This window comes from Poromitra crassiceps, assembly GCF_964638095.1.
Source record: "Poromitra crassiceps genome assembly, chromosome: 4".
NCBI classification, from domain to species: Eukaryota; Metazoa; Chordata; class Actinopteri; order Beryciformes; family Melamphaidae; genus Poromitra; species Poromitra crassiceps.
Genome location: NC_139626.1, coordinates 32,217,215 through 32,234,130, shown reverse-complemented (window position 1 = coordinate 32,234,130; position 16,916 = coordinate 32,217,215). Strand labels below are relative to the sequence as shown.

Sequence of the window (16,916 nt, the reverse complement as noted above, 5' to 3'; positions counted from 1 at the left end):
AGATGTGCTGGCCACTCCTTTTTTCTAATAAAAAATAAACAATAATAATAATAATAATAATAAATATAGCCGCAAGCGGCAATACCAGGGGTTCGAGCCTATCGCCCTCCAAAGGGGCTTGAATATCTGTAATATCTGTCATTGGGCCAAATTCCAGGGTTTGGCCCAGTGGTATGGAGGGTTAGAAAAACAGGAAATTAGGTGTTGGTTGTATCGCCAGAATTTGGTAGATTGGTATAATTTTTTTGTTTCTGAGTAGTGGGTGAGTTTTCTAGCCTAGCTGCAAAATGTGGTTACTGTGGGCCTGTTACTGTGGGTTTCTGAGATATACAAGGTTTTACGGAAGGAAAATAAGAATAAAGAAAGATATAAACATAGCAAATACAATAGGGTTTCCAGCCCCCTTCGGGGGCTTGAACCCTTAATAATAATAATAATAATAATAATAATAATAATAATAATAATAATAATAATAATAATAATAATTGTTATAATACTAATAATAATAATAATAATAATAATAATACTAATAATAATTGTTATAATAATAATATAATAATTGTTATAATAATGATAATAATAATGATAATAATAATGATAATAATAATAATAATAATAATAATAATAATAATAATTGTTATTATTATTATTATTATCATCATCATCACAACAATCATAATAATGGTGCCAATTACATCAGCATCTCTTGATGTCCACCATGTGATCAATAAGACTCATCATTTCTATTAATCACCAGGCACAAGATATGTGCATAAGGACTTTGACCAGGCAGGTTGATTAGTGCTGACACATTGCAAGACAGTTACACAAGATATGATTGACACAGTAACCTAACAGGACTGCACACAGACATACTACAGTACTGCGTGTGGCAGCAATGTAAACATAAGCACAATACAAGTATACATTCAGAGCTGAACAAAAATGCTCATGTTGTACATGAAACTATCTAAGATCAAATCTTCCAAATTTCAATTGGCAACATTAAAACCCCCATTTCCTCTCAGTAAACCACAGAGATCTCCCAGAGAATCAAGGATCCATTAAGGTTAAGCTGAAGCCATTAACAAATATATATCTTCCAGGATCAATGGTCATCCAACATGACCAAGTCAAACACCAAAGGCTGCCTACAAAATACGGGAGAAATTGATGATGCAAGTTGGAGAGTGAAAAGACACAAGTCGATGCAAGTATAAACAATATGACCTTATAGAAGTATAAACAATATGACCTTATAAAAGTATAAACAATATGACCTTATAGAAGTATAAACAATATGACCTTATTCACCTTATGTTCAGACGCGGGGGTGGGCCAAATTCTTCCGGGTCGTGTTAACACTTCCGGCGGTCACGGCGCCAAATACGAAAGAATGTCAGAAGAAGAGAGTTGTTTTTGTAGCGGACAGTGCAGGGGGTAAAACAAAGAACTACTTTGAGCTTGGTACACAGCAAGCAAGCGAGTATCCACTGTTGGCCAGGTCAGATAACGTTATCGTCGACAATGATGAGCACTTTCTTGTAAAACATACCTCGACTCCAACAAAGAAAGCTTCAGATAGTTTTCTCTCCTCCGAGCGCTCGAGCCACTTACGTCTTATAAGACCCGCAGACGTTAACGTAATTCCCTGGAATGCGAGACTTAACGAGCCAGTTACATGGCGTTGCATTCTTAGACATTGCCGTTTGCTTTTATTTGGTATGTTACATACAATTGGCTAAATTATTAGTTAATTCAGAGTTAGATGATATTGGAGCAGCCGGCCTTTTTCTTTTTTTTTTGCCGGAAGTCGTCACATGACCACACAACCGGGTCAAATGGGCGTGGCTACATAAGGTGAATAGAAGTATAAACAATATGACCTTATTCACCTTATTCACCATGCCCACTTTTTCTCTCTTCCGTGTTCGACGCAACGTATTTGTTCTTCGTATTTGTTCCGTTCTCACCTGACAAATATTAAAACTTTAAACAGTTTGGGTTTTTTTTAGCTTGAAAACAGCTAAAAAAGTCTAAATGACTGCGGTAGGCGTACTCTTCGGTAGGCGTACTTCCGTGTTTAAAACCGGAAAGATGATTATGAAATGACGTCATGCAGAAGCGTCCTTGTATGGGCAAAGAATAAGGTGAATAGGGAGAAAGTGTTCACCTAAACATCCGCCTATCTGCTGCCCAACACACATACGTTGACAAGCAAAACACAACCATTCCTCCAACACTGCAAAGACAATCTCCATAATAACAAGTCATTTTAGTCTATTATTATTGAATCCTCCTACATTAATAATTTGCTTAAAATAAGTGAAGAAATTCTCACAATGGGATTTAGATCATTTCACTTGTTTCCAATGGAAATCAACTTGTCTCAAGAGTTTTGTAGAATGAAGTGTGATTTTCTTGATAGTAGTGCAGTGATCTGCATTATTAGAAGACTCGTGGTTCTCTCACCTCACTCACCAGCAGAATTTGTCACTTGGCTTCAGAAACATAAGGTTTGAGGGCTGAATGAGACTAAACCCACGCACCATATAGTCACAGGCCACCACACACACACTCAGCACCATATAGTCACAGGCCACCACACACACACACTCAGCACCTATAGTCACAAGCCACCACACCACACACACACACACACACTCAGCACCATATAGTCACAAGCCACCACACACACACACTCAGCACCATATAGTCACAAGCCACCACACACACACTCAACAGCACCATATAGTCACAAGCCACCACACACACACACTCAGCACCATATAGTCACAAGCCACCACACACACACTCAGCAGCACCATATAGTCACAAGCCACCACACACACACACACACACACACACACACACACACACACACACTCAGCACCATATAGTTACAAGCCACCACACACACACACACACACACTCAGCAGCACCATATAGTCACACGCCACCACACACACACACACTCAGCACCATATAGTCACAAGCCACCACACACACACACTCAGCACCATATAGTCACAAGCCACCACACACACACTCAGCACCATATAGTCACAAGCCACCACACACACACACTCAGCACCATATAGTCACAAGCCACCACACACACACACTCAGCACCATATAGTCACAAGCCACCACACACACACTCAGCACCATATAGTCACAAGCCACCAGACACACACACTCAGCACCATATAGTCACAAGCCACCACACACACACACACTCAGCACCTATAGTCACAAGCCACCACACACACACACACACACACACACACACACACACACACACACACTCAGCACCATATAGTCACAAGCCACCACACACACACTCAGCACCATATAGTCACAAGCCACCACACACACACACTCAGCACCATATAGTCACAAGCCACCAGACACACACACTCAGCACCTATAGTCACAAGCCACCACACACACACACACACACACACACACACACACACACACACACACACACACACACACACACACACACACACACACACACACACACACACACACACACACACACACACACACACACACACACTCAGCACCATATAGTCACAAGCCACCACACACACACTCAGCACCATATAGTCACAAGCCACCAGACACACACACTCAGCACCTATAGTCACAAGCCACCACACACACACACACACACACACTCAGCACCATATAGTCACAAGCCACCACACACACACACACACACACACACACACACACACACACACACACACACACACACACACACACACACACACTCAGCACCATATAGTCACAAGCCACCACACACACACTCAGCACCATATAGTCACAAGCCACCACACACACACACACTCAGCACCATATAGTCACAAGCCACCAGACACACACACTCAGCACCTATAGTCACAAGCCACCACACACACACACACACACACACTCAGCACCATATAGTCACAAGCCACCACACACACACTCAGCACCATATAGTCACAAGCCACCACACACACACACTCAGCACCATATAGTCACAAGCCACCAGACACACACACTCAGCACCATATAGTCACAAGCCACCACACACACACTCAGCACCATATAGTCACAAGCCACCACACACACACACTCAGCACCATATAGTCACAAGCCACCACACACACACACACACACTCAGCACCATATAGTCACAAGCCACCACACACACACACACACACACACACACACACACACACACACACACACACACACACACTCAGCACCATATAGTCACAAGCCACCACACACACACTCAGCACCATATAGTCACAAGCCACCACACACACACACTCAGCACCATATAGTCACAAGCCACCAGACACACACACTCAGCACCTATAGTCACAAGCCACCACACACACACACACACACACACACACACACACACACACACTCACTCAGCACCATATAGTCACAAGCCACCACACACACACTCAGCACCATATAGTCACAAGCCACCACACACACACACTCAGCACCATATAGTCACAAGCCACCAGACACACACACTCAGCACCATATAGTCACAAGCCACCACACACACACACTCAGCACCATATAGTCACAAGCCACCACACACACACTCAGCACCATATAGTCACAAGCCACCACACACACACTCAGCACCATATAGTCACAAGCCACCAGACACACACACCCAGCACCATATAGTCACAAGCCACCACACACACACTCAGCACCATATAGTTACAAGCCACCAGACACACACACTCAGCACCATATAGTCACAAGCCACCACACACACACTCAGCACCATATAGTTACAAGCCACCAGACACACACACTCAGCATCATATAGTCACAAGCCACCACACACACACACTCAGCACCATATAGTCACAAGCCACCAGACACACACACTCAGCACCATATAGTCACAAGCCACCACACACACACTCAGCACCATATAGTTACAAGCCACCACACACACACACTCAGCACCATATAGTCACAAGCCACCAGACACACACACTCAGCACCACCACACACACACTCAGCACCATATAGTTACAAGCCACCACACACACACACTCAGCACCATATAGTCACAAGCCACCACACACACACTCAGCACCATATAGTCACAAGCCACCACACACACACTCAGCAGCAGCCGTACCTGTGGCAGAGCGATGGACAGCTGCCTCGACAGTGAGTCCTTTTCATGGCCGAGCTCCCGGAGGCGGAGTTGGGCGGTGCCCAGGCTGTCCTGGGTCTCCCTCAAGCTCTCCAGGAGCCTTTCCCTCTCTGTCAGCATGTTGACCATCAGGGACTCCAGGTTGCCGGTGCTGCCCCCCTCATCTCCTCCGCCTCTGGGCTCCCTGCCGCCGTAGCCTCCCCCTCCCATCGCAGCGCCGGCGCCCCCGACTCCGGACCCGGCGGGGGAGGAGGGGCCCCCGCCAGCCCCGCCCCGCCCGTCCTCCGAAATGGTGGGCATCACCTCGCACATCATCATGAGCCCGTGGCGTGTGTGTCACGTTAGAGGGAGGGAAAATCGGAATAGAGGGATTGTACGTGCAAAATGTCTGTCTCTGTGCCTTGGGATGCTCTTTTGTTCCTGGGTGTTTTGTACGTTTCTAAGACTCTAAGACGAGTGTTCGATGAACCTCAGCTGTTGTCACATGCAAGCTTCATGTTTTACTAACAGTTCCGTGTACAAAATATAAATCTTCCAAAAGTATTCCTTTGGTCATGTCTACACCTCTTCCTCCGTGTATAGACGGTTTATCTTGACAGCCGTCCTTTCTCCAAGCACTCACTGAATGCTTGACTTATTTTCTCGACTGCTCTTCCTTCACAGTGTCCCAACCTGGTGAATGATCAGAATGTTTACGTGCTGCCGTTTTGCAGCAGCAGCAGAAGAAGAAGTGTCTGTGGGGAAGACTGTCTGTGGGTGGCTGGGATTGGCTGACGGGGGGAGGAAGGGGAGGGGAGGGCTTGAGGGGGAGGAAGGGAGAGAGGAGGGCCGGTGCTCCTAAGCTGGGTCCACAGGTCTCACAGCACCGGGAGCGAAAGCTGAAAAAGAGAGCAAACATATGGCATTAGACACCCCTCGGTAGACATCACTGTGTGCATAGTACAGTTATTAGCAGATGACACATCACAGAGGGATGGCTTGACAACGTGTCAGTGATCCACATTTTTGGTACGCAATTATCATGCACTTTTGAAGATTTTGCAAACAAATTGTGTGGTGACAATAGGATTACATATTTGGATTATTGTTTATACTGCTATTGCAACCTTTGAAAAGTACAGACACTCTCTGTTACAATTATTGTACATTTTAGTTGATGATGAAGAAACCTCTTCACTTGACCGGAATTAAACTATACTGGAGGTCTATGCCTAAAACTCAAGGTAACAGTCACTATAAGTTCATTCAGGAGAGACTAGTGAATGAATAAAATAATATTTATTACAATAAGTGAATGATGCATTACAGAAAGTATGATGAGAATAGAGAATTTGGCGCTTAGACACCACCGGGAGATATTGAGATAGAGCTGCATCAGCGCAGAGCAGCATCCAGATATCATTTATCCCCCTGTAGAGTCTAGATACTGGTGATGGTGATGTCTCTCCTTCTGAGACTCATCATGATGAGACTCTTCAGACTGAAGAATCTGATGGGTCTGTGTGTATCCCTTTAAGACCGCGAACCGCGTTAACACGGTTCGCGGTCTTAAAGGGATACACACACAAATGCTGCATCAGGTATCAATGGGTTAATAATAGGTGTGTTCATGAGTTAAAAGGCAGATTCAAAGGTTTCTAGTAAGATGATGGTGAGGTTTGTTGCTGAGAAAAGCTCTGCACATCCTTAACTGCCTTATTGGAGGCCTCTGTCCTGCAAGTTGTGGGCCACAGTGGTATGGACTGAGACTCCGACAACCAGCTTTATTATAGGCGCCACATGTCCCACTCCCTCCTACCTTATTCTTCACTGTCTAGTCTACAATACTCAGGGGCTTGCATTGCAGCGGCCTTTCTACTTTCAACTGCTTTGGTCTGATTTAGCGGCCCGCGCATCCTTCTTTACGTCAGTGAGGCCGGCCCGGGCAGCGCAGGCTTCTTTACGTCAGTGAGGCCGGCCCGGGCAGCGCAGGCTTCTTTACGTCAGTGAGGCCGGCCCGGGCAGCGCAGGCTTCTTTACGTCAGTGAGGCCCGCCCGGGCAGCGCAGGCTTCTTTACGTCAGTGAGGCCGGCCCGGGCGGCGCAGTAAAGAATTCCTTTGTCCCACCAAAATCTTCCATTTTGTAAATCAATCATATTTAGCACAAAGTGGCGGCCCCAGTGCCAGGGGAAAACCAATGTGGCCATTGGTCTCTACAGCATGTGGATCTTCCAGGAGCGAGGTTGGGGACTGCTAGGGCTGTGTTAAAAAAAATAGATTCTGCGATTTTGAATCGATTTTTATTTTAATCCTTTGATATCGATTCATATGTCCAGAGATCGATTTTTTTTATTAAAAAATAAAAAAATAAAATAATAAAAATAAACATAGGCTATAATATTATAGGCTGTGTGTGGTAGTTGAAACATAGTTTCAAGTTGACGTTTATTTATGTTTGTAGTTAAAACAAAAACATAAATACTGTAGGCTACATAAATGGAAATGTTATTAATATCTACTTTTAGAAATTATATAGGCTGAAATCAAATCACTGTGCATAATTGTGTAAGTGTCTTTATTGACAGATGAAAAGGCTGTTATTTACCCTTTGTCACCACCTGGTGAGTAAATATATGTGTAACTAAAACCATTAAAATTGACAATCGGTCCGCAACTTTTTTCCCCATGTATCTACCGGTCCTTGGCGGAAAAAAGGTTGGGAACCCCTGTGTTACATAACTGGACAGTCATGTAATTCAGGTTACAGCTCAAAAAACATGTTTTAGTATCACTAACCAAATCGATATTGAAATTAATCGAATCGGAATCGAATCGAATCGAATCGGGATTCATCGATTCAGAACCTTATGAATCAGTATCGAATCGATTCTTGAAATTTGAACCAATACCCAGCCCTAGTTACATCCAGGAATTAGAGGCCTTTCTTTGATGCAGCGCTGAATGAGCTCATCACGCTGGTGAGCTGGCTGGAGCATTTGTCATCCTTAATGTGTGTCTCCATAAAAAAACACACTTCCTTCCCTGCGCCACTGATGGATCATCACTGATGCAAGACTGAATTGGCTTCAACTATATATCCCCTGTAATACAGTCAATATCCCCTGTAATATAGTCAACTATATCCCCTGTAATACAGTCAATATCCCCTGTAATATAGTCAACTATATCCCCTGTAATACAGTCAATATCCCCTGTAATATAGTCAACTATATCCCCTGTAATACAGTCAATATCCCCTGTAATATAGTCAACTATATCCCCTGTAATACAGTCAATATCCCCTGTAATATAGTCAACTATATCCCCTGTAATACAGTCAATATCCCCTGTAATATAGTCAACTATATCCCCTGTAATACAGTCAATATCCCCTGTAATATAGTCAACTATATCCCCTGTAATACAGTCAATATCCCCTGTAATATAGTCAACTATATCCCCTGTAATACAGTCAATATCCCCTGTAATATAGTCAACTATATCCCCTGTAATACAGTCAATATCCCCTGTAATATAGTCAACTATATCCCCTGTAATACAGTCAATATCCCCTGTAATATAGTCAACTATATATCCCCTGTAATACAGTCAATATCCCCTGTAATATAGTCAACTATATCCCCTGTAATACACTCAACTATATATCCCCTGTAATAGTCAACTATGTCCCCTGTAATATCGTCAACTATATATCCAAGCCCCCAGGAATAGCGCTGGGCTGTGAAGCCATTTGAACATGGTGGCGAAGCTCTGTATTGCAAGTCACGTGACGCCATGCAGCCCAGAAAGTAAAATTCCCATCCACTTGCATGGGGACCCCGGCAGCTGTTAAACCCAGGGGAATTTTTTCTGGGTGTCACTCAAATTATAAAACGACTTTTAATTATCAACAAATTTTTTATGGGGCATTTTTTTCTTCAGAAGCCACTAAGAGCCGTATACGGGGGTATTTTCTTCTTGTAATACAATCCATGGGTGGGAGGGGTGGGAGACGTCATGGAACACGTCATGGCACACATGCGCACTTTCGCCTTTAGCCGCATAGTCAGGAAGTAAAACCAGAAAGAAAAAGCCCCCATGATGGCTTCATGCGCCAATGAGCAACCTCCGTCCGAATGCATGGGTGGGCGTGGCACGTCCCCTATCCGGTTCTTTTAATACATCCATGTATATATCCCCTGTAATACAGTCAACTATATCCCCTGTACTACAGTCAACTACTGTATATCCCCTGTAATATACTCAACTATATATCCCCTGTAATACAATCAACTATATCCCCTGTAAATACAGTCAACTATATTCTCTGTAATACAGTCAACTACCAAATTAGCTTCAAAATAGAGCAAAAGCTTTAGAATCACTGACAGTCTCTAGAAGTTTTTAGAGGACAAACATAATGTTGTGGGGAGCCATGGGACCACGGACCTGGGTGGTACTCCCAGATTGGAATCTGTCACTCTTTTCAAACTACAAACCTTTACGAGACTTTGCTTCTTAAAAACAAACTATCAATTAAATCCATGAAACTGTGCAAAGTACTGCTGATGTTTGCTCAAGCTATTCCACAATAGTTCATATAATATGAACCATGAGAAGTTGCGCATAGCTACAGTACAACTTCTGTGTTACTACAGTAGTCTAACCCTGTGTGACCCCCAAAAGCCGAAATGTTACCCCGAATATTCTCCTGAGATCACATGAACTTATTTCTAATGATGTTTCAGCACTGTTTATGGTAACCACACGGTAGCCTATACGTTTTTTTATAAGTCCCCCTTATTCCATAAATTCAGATTCTGTACCCTGTACTTGCAAGTACATATTTTGTTACCCTGTACTTACTAGTAGGCTACTTACCCTGTAAATTCAGATTTTGTTACCCTGTACTTATAGACGGTGTTCACCAGCTGCAAACCCACAGCACTTCCGTTTTCTCAGCTTCTTCTTCTGTGTTGTATGGCGGTTGGCATCCTTAAATGCTGCATTACCGCCACCTGAAATGTATCAGCTTCACAGTGCTAACTATTTACAGTGTCCACTTTCTCAGCTGTTCAGGGGAAAACACTGACATGGCCTACTTCTATTTATATTTCTTATTTTTGCTATACGTTTAAATGTAAAGATAGGCCTATGCGTGCAATAACGTAGTCAGCTTACTCTGTAACATGTAGCTTTTATTAGCCTCTTAGGCTAGCTCCGGACCCAGGGCCGATTTTACACTTCATGGGCCCTGGGGCTATTCATCTCTGCAGGGCCCCCCCCTCAAGCGGAAATTTGAGTGTTTTTTTTTTAACCTTTTTTAGCCGTATTTAAAGGAATATCTCATTTTAAATCAACATTAGGATTATACTGTTGTGATGTCATTATTCAGTATCTTCTCCTTTTCTCACTAACTTTCATGTCACCACCTGCTCTCCTGTCAGCATAAAAAAAAAAAAAAAAAACTCTTGTAACGGACAAGCCCGTCTTTTATTGTCACACGAACACCACAATACATGCATGCGGCCACAACACACTCATGCTGACGGTGGCCGGTGAAAAGTGTCCTCTGCATTTAACCCATCCAGGCATGTCCTTTCCTCCGAGGGGCAGGCCAGGAGCAGTGGTCGCTTTCTCGTACAGCGCCCGGGGACCAACTTCGGGTGTTGTCGTCACTGGTCGGATGACGATGACGATCTGATCTTCTGCATGTTTTTAGTGGGGGGGTTATATACGGAGGAACCCCCTGGGGGGTACGGGGAGAGCATGCAAACTCCACACAGAGAGAAAGGCCCTTACGACGAGATACCCCACCTGGGCAGTAGGCACTGAAGATATGGGGGGGAACACAACCACAGCGCTCACAGTGTCCCAGGCGAGAATCGAACTCAGGACCTTCTAACTGTGAGGCGACAGCGCTACCGACTGCGCCACCGTACCCCCATTCTAACTTACAAACACAAACTGTAGGCCATCATGTTCTTTCATAAACAGCCTGATTGGAAAGAAAACATTGCCACTGAGATGTAACAACAAGCACTTTTATTATTATTATTTAGTATTATTATTATTTAGTAAAAAAAAAAAAAAAAATTGTTTTTGTTTTTTGTTTTTTGGGCTCCTTGATGTCCCGGGCCCCGGGGCTTCAGCCCCGGTAAGCCCGTTGGTAAAATCGGCCCTGTCCGGACCAGACAACAACGCTTCCTACTACCCAGCGTGTGCACGTCTTTCCGACAGTGGTGGTTGTTATGGAAACTATCAACAACAACAAACAAAAACTACTACTAACTACTACAAGACATAAAGACCGAAAATAGGCTACCTTGTTACTGTGTCTGTCGGAGACACGGCCTAACGTTAACATTTAATATGAGCCGAATATCAGCCGGTGCTCAGCTATGTATACAGGAAGTAAACCTGATATTCAGGTGGGTTGTGGCGGTTGTTATTGTTGTCAAGTTAAAACCGTCTATATCCTGTATAGTTGCGGGCTGTATTCTAAAGCGTGCCTGTTTACTAGTATGGCCTATAAAAACTTTTCAGCCTATAGGAAAATCATCACAATTTTCATCCGCTTCTCAGTAACAGGAGCAAGAGAAACGGGACAATTGTTCTAAGAATAATAAACACTGCTCAGCTCTTAAACATCCCAAACTATGTCATACCTATATGTACATATACATACATAATATATATACATATATATACATAATATATATAGATGTAATACCATTGTGTACTAATTTAATGTTTACATCATAGATATTCCCTTGTAGGTCAGGAGTCCAGATTCAGTACAAGCAAAACGTCACTATGCAGCCTGTGCTTTTGTCTCAAGAGTTGGCTATAGAGGTCACTCGGCTTGAGGACCTGTGTGTGTGTGTGTGTGTGTGTGTGTGTGTGTGTGTGTGTGTGTGTGTGTGTGTAAGACAGAGAGAGCGAGAGAGAGAGAACTCCATAGTGATTTAAAATGATAGCTAACTGTACATAGGCAGGCAAGCCTTACAACTAGAGATGCTCCGATCAGCTTTTTTGAGGCCGATCACCGATCACTGGAAGCAGTATCTGCCGATCCCGATTTGGCCGATCACCGATCACCATCAATTCAAGCCTTCTATTTATTGTGTCGCATTATTCATATATTTAATTATTCTTAACAACATCAACATTGTATATTAAGTATTAAAATTAGGAGATGAGAAAGTATCATGAATTGACAACCGTTTTATTGCAGGCTAAGGCAACATGCAACTCTCTCTAGAGACACTCTCTTAGACAACTTGGAGCTTACAGAGTAGACTGTATACTGTAGCTTTCCTGTGGAAAAATAAATACAGTCTTATAAAACAAAAAATATAATACTATGTACACAACATGTGCACCAACACAGCTTGGAACATGTCTGTGAAAGCTGCAGCGATAGCCTCCACGGTGTGTGACCCAGAAAACTCTTGTGAGTGAAGTACAACTTTGTTCAGGTCGAACTTTTCATCAATAAACTGCGCAGTTAGGCTCAGCATGGACATAGGACAGACACTCGAACTCCAAATGTCAGTCGTGAAGCTGATTGACGTGGTGTTGTCTTTCATAAGGCTCTCGATGTGCTTGTACACAATTTGGTATAATTCCGGCAGGCAAACGTCAGTTAAATATTTACGTCCTGGCAGCGTGTAACGTGGATCCAAGCAGGACATGAGGCGTTTGAACCCGAGGTCTTCCGCAACAGACAGCGGCTGCTGATCAAGACATGAATTCCATTAGCTTTGCATTTATTTCTTTTCGTTTCTTGCTGTCATTGCTGTAGGTTTGCTGTCGTTTCAAACAAACTATCACCAGCGTTAGTTTGTTGTTTATAACGTGGCTATATTCATAACGTTTCTATCTCGGATGCGTTATTTCGAATCGCACATAGGTTACGCTAGTGGGTTTCAGGACGCAACAGCCTCGACTCCACTAACGTCATCTTAAGAGCACAATATTCCTGGAATGCAAGTTTAACTAAACAGTTACATATCCTCTGCATTCTACATAAAATTAAGATATTACGGGTTGTTTTATTTTGTATGTTACATACGTATTGGCCAAGATATGTTAGTTTATGGCGGAGTAATTCTGTCAGTTTAGATGCGGAGTGTGCGCCGCCATTTTGCCTGCGGGGTTTTTGGCAAGTCAAAACGGAAATACTATTACGGAATGACGTAATGCGGAAGCGTCCATGTGTGGGCAAAGAATAAGGTGAATAGAGAGAGTGCAACTTCCAAACACTTTTTCGCCACTACCACCACGCCCCCTAAGGAAACTTGGGAGCCAATGAAGCTTCATGACACGGAGAGACAGCCAATCACAAGCTGCCCTTTAGGAGACCGGAAGAATACTACTTGGCAACCTGGGAGTGCACTATCTCTATATTGAAACGTCTCTGGTAGTAGTTCTTGCAGATTTTGTGTCATTCTGATCGGCCTTGTTTGATCGGCACTTTTGATAACTCCGATCAAAGCCGAAAAAGGCCAAATCGGCCGATTCCGATCAAGTGCCGATCGATCGGAGCAACTCTACTTACAACATTACCACATGCCATAATGTTATGCAGAAGCCGTTCTAGCTGAAGAGATTTATTTGAAAGATGTGCAGTTCTTACAGCCATAAAACAACTAGTTTGAAAACAACTAGCTCATGATCATATTTCCTATAAGATTCAAGATTCACTTTAGTGATGTTTTAACTAATTTCAATATTGGAGACTACCTTGCAGCCAACGCCCAGTTGTTATATGACAGTGCAAGTAACCTTTTCTTTGAGGTTGTATAACCTATTCATTGTTAGGCACCCCCCTTTCATTCACGCTCTCTCCCCATCCAATCACAGTCTTCCATGCTACCTTTTCTGGCAATAGCCAATCTATTCCTGCCTGCTGAGCCAATCACCTAACCGGGCAGTATATCAGAATCCATGTCTTACTATATGTGCTGCCTATGTGCTACGTGTCTCCCTCAGCTGCTGATCATCATTCCTGAAGCAGTTGTTTTCGCCCCACCTCCTCCCCTGACCACCACCAACGTCATGACTCATGAAGAATTCCCTATGGGGGATTTTCTGTCCTATTCATTGCTGACGCCCTCCTCTCATCATCTCAGGAGGAGCGTCATAATATCATGGAGTCATATGCCAAAATTAATTGTTGTTTGTTGTATCATTAAAAATTATCAAACTTTCTAATTTCTATTTCTAATTTATTGAAATAGCCACAGTAAATAATCAGATTACAAACAAGGAATGTGACCTAGTGCAAGTATATGCAGCACAGTAGCAGTAGTAGAAGACAAAGCAATACAGAAAACAATCACAAATTATAAAATGCAAAAAATAAAGTCCTTTAAAGTGACATATGATGGGGGGCAGGGAGGGGGTAGGATAATGTAATAATATAGTCAGTGAGTAATGGGCAAGCGCTTGTCACAATGCCACCAAAATCACTAAAGCTATCAAATGTGTGTGTGTGTTTGTGTGTGTGTGTGTGTGTGTGTGTGTGTGTGTGTGTGTGTGCGCACGTGCGCGAGCATGTGTGTGTGTGTGTGTGTGTGTGTGTGTGTGCGTGCGTGCGTGTGCGCGCATGCATGTGTGCGTGCATGCATGCATGTGTTTTCATATCTTGATCACCACCATCATCATCCACATCATCACTGTCACACTCCAATAGCACCCTGACTGCTACCCTGCATGCTTTAGCAAGCATGGAGCGGACATTAGCTCCAGTAGCCCAGCTGGTTGCTACATGACCAATTAGGACAAGGCCCCAATTAGGCTGTGTATAGGGTTACTAAAAGCTGGCTATGAAAAATGGGTGAAGGGAAATATCATAGCCTATCATACAGACAGAGAGAGAGAAGGAGAGAGGAAGAGAGATGTTAATGTTAATTATCGTCATATAAACATTGGTAAATGTTAGTGACAGTGCCATGTCTTTATACTCTAGTCAAGTGGAATGTTATTGTCATTTAATGCTTGTTATTATATTGTACAGTAGCCTACAGGGTATAATTGTTATTTGTATACTATTGCAGTAGGCTAGCTATAGCTAATAATAGGCTACTATATTAATTTTCTGTACTGCTTTGGCAATATGAGTTTCGAACCTGTCACCTGTGATGCAAATATATTTAAATTTGAATGTGAGCGAGAGAGAGAGAGAGAGAGAGAGAGAGAGAGAGAGAGAGAGAGAGAGAGAGAGAGAGAGAGAGAGAGAGAGAGAGAGAGAGAGAGAGAGAGAGAGAGAGAGAGAGAGAGAGAGAGAGAGAGAGAGAGAGAGAGAGAGAGAGAGAGAGAGAGAGAGAGAGAGAGATGCGCTCCTCCAGCAGACCATGGGGCGGGGAGAGGAGAGGAGAGGAGAGGAGATGAGAGGAGAGGGGATGCCGGTATGCCGACAATGAAAAGGAAATAAAGAGGGTCTTCTCACTCGGTGACATTCAGTTTATCTTAAATGGCGGACTATCTTCTGTTCTGTGCACGAAACAATTCATGCGTGTCGGCTGGATTCTTGGCATTTCAATAACACCGCGCGTATGGCGGCTTGAAGGCGCCCCTTCCCTCTCTAATGTAACGGTATCCCCTGGGCAAGAACGCATCATTCGGATCAATATTGTCGGGACTCGGGTATGGGGAATGAGGAGTAACACGCGTTGTCCCAGTTCCCACTGTCTGTCACCTACAGGCTGGGCTAACCGGGGGAAGCGACCAGGCTTTTGGGATGACAGGTCGACTAGTCTGTGGCTATATAGCCTGCCCTGCCTACGTAGCCTACCTCCATTGCTGAATGTATGGAAGGGCTCGGGAGAGGCGCGCACGTAGAGACGCACACTTTCACAGCTTGGCGTGATATTAGGCTGGTCTTTGCAAATTGGCCCCAACATCTTGAAATGATAACGAAAGCAAAGTGGAAGAAGTTGTCATGTCTCTGTCTGTCTGTCCTAAGAGCCTACTCGATTGAGACTGTGAGAAGACGCACGTCGGGAGGATGGCCCAAAAATGCATATCGCACATTTTCAGTGAAGGGCCTGGCTGGACTGGCGCCTATAGGCTCACGCTACCTAGGCATTGATGGCAGCAGCTCAGCTAGACAAACTGGGAGGTTTTGACTACAAGGCTCCCAATGGCAATGGCTTATAGTTAGCAGCAGCATGATTAATTATAGCCTTCCATCTTATGAGGACTCTCTCTCTCTCTCTCTCTCTCTCTCCCCTCAGGTATCACCTCACTACTGTATGCAAACGCAAACGGGACCGCGCGCGCGCCCTAAATAAATGGTGCTGTGTTGCCAACACACCTGTCAATGCCTGACATACTCACACAGGGGCCAAGCGCTGCATCGCCTATTTAATGTAGCCGATTTGGCTCAAACGACCCCCCCCCCACACACACACACACAGAGATACGCGCGCGCACACACACACACACACACACACACACACACACACACACACACACACACCCATCACCACCCTTGACAACACAACGTTGGTTATTACCGTATCTCACACGCGCGCACAAACACACTTGCACTCCCGTTCCATGAATGTATGCATTGCATATTGTTTCCCCCGGCCCTGCGTATTGTATTCCCATGGACATCTTTCTCTTTCTCAATGGAAACTGGGTTGCGACGGGGCGGTGTGAAGTTGCATCCTTACCACAGTCATCGCGGGGAGCCCGTAGTGTCCATGTTTGATGTTAAATATTCCTT

The 16,916-nt window shown here is 44.0% G+C and overlaps 1 protein-coding gene across 1 annotated transcript in view; it reads right to left on the bottom strand.

Annotated features, from left to right (window-relative positions):
• Positions 1-5,512, bottom strand: part of LOC310776128 (liprin-alpha-3-like) — a gene marked incomplete at both ends in the record, with an annotated part of 84,165 nt that extends 78,653 nt beyond the window's left edge. The window contains one exon of the mRNA XM_083636291.1: positions 5,180-5,512. Coding sequence (XP_083492417.1) covers positions 5,180-5,512 — 333 coding nt within the window. The remainder of the gene's footprint in view (positions 1-5,179) is intronic.
• Between the last annotated feature and the right edge of the window lie 11,404 nt (positions 5,513-16,916).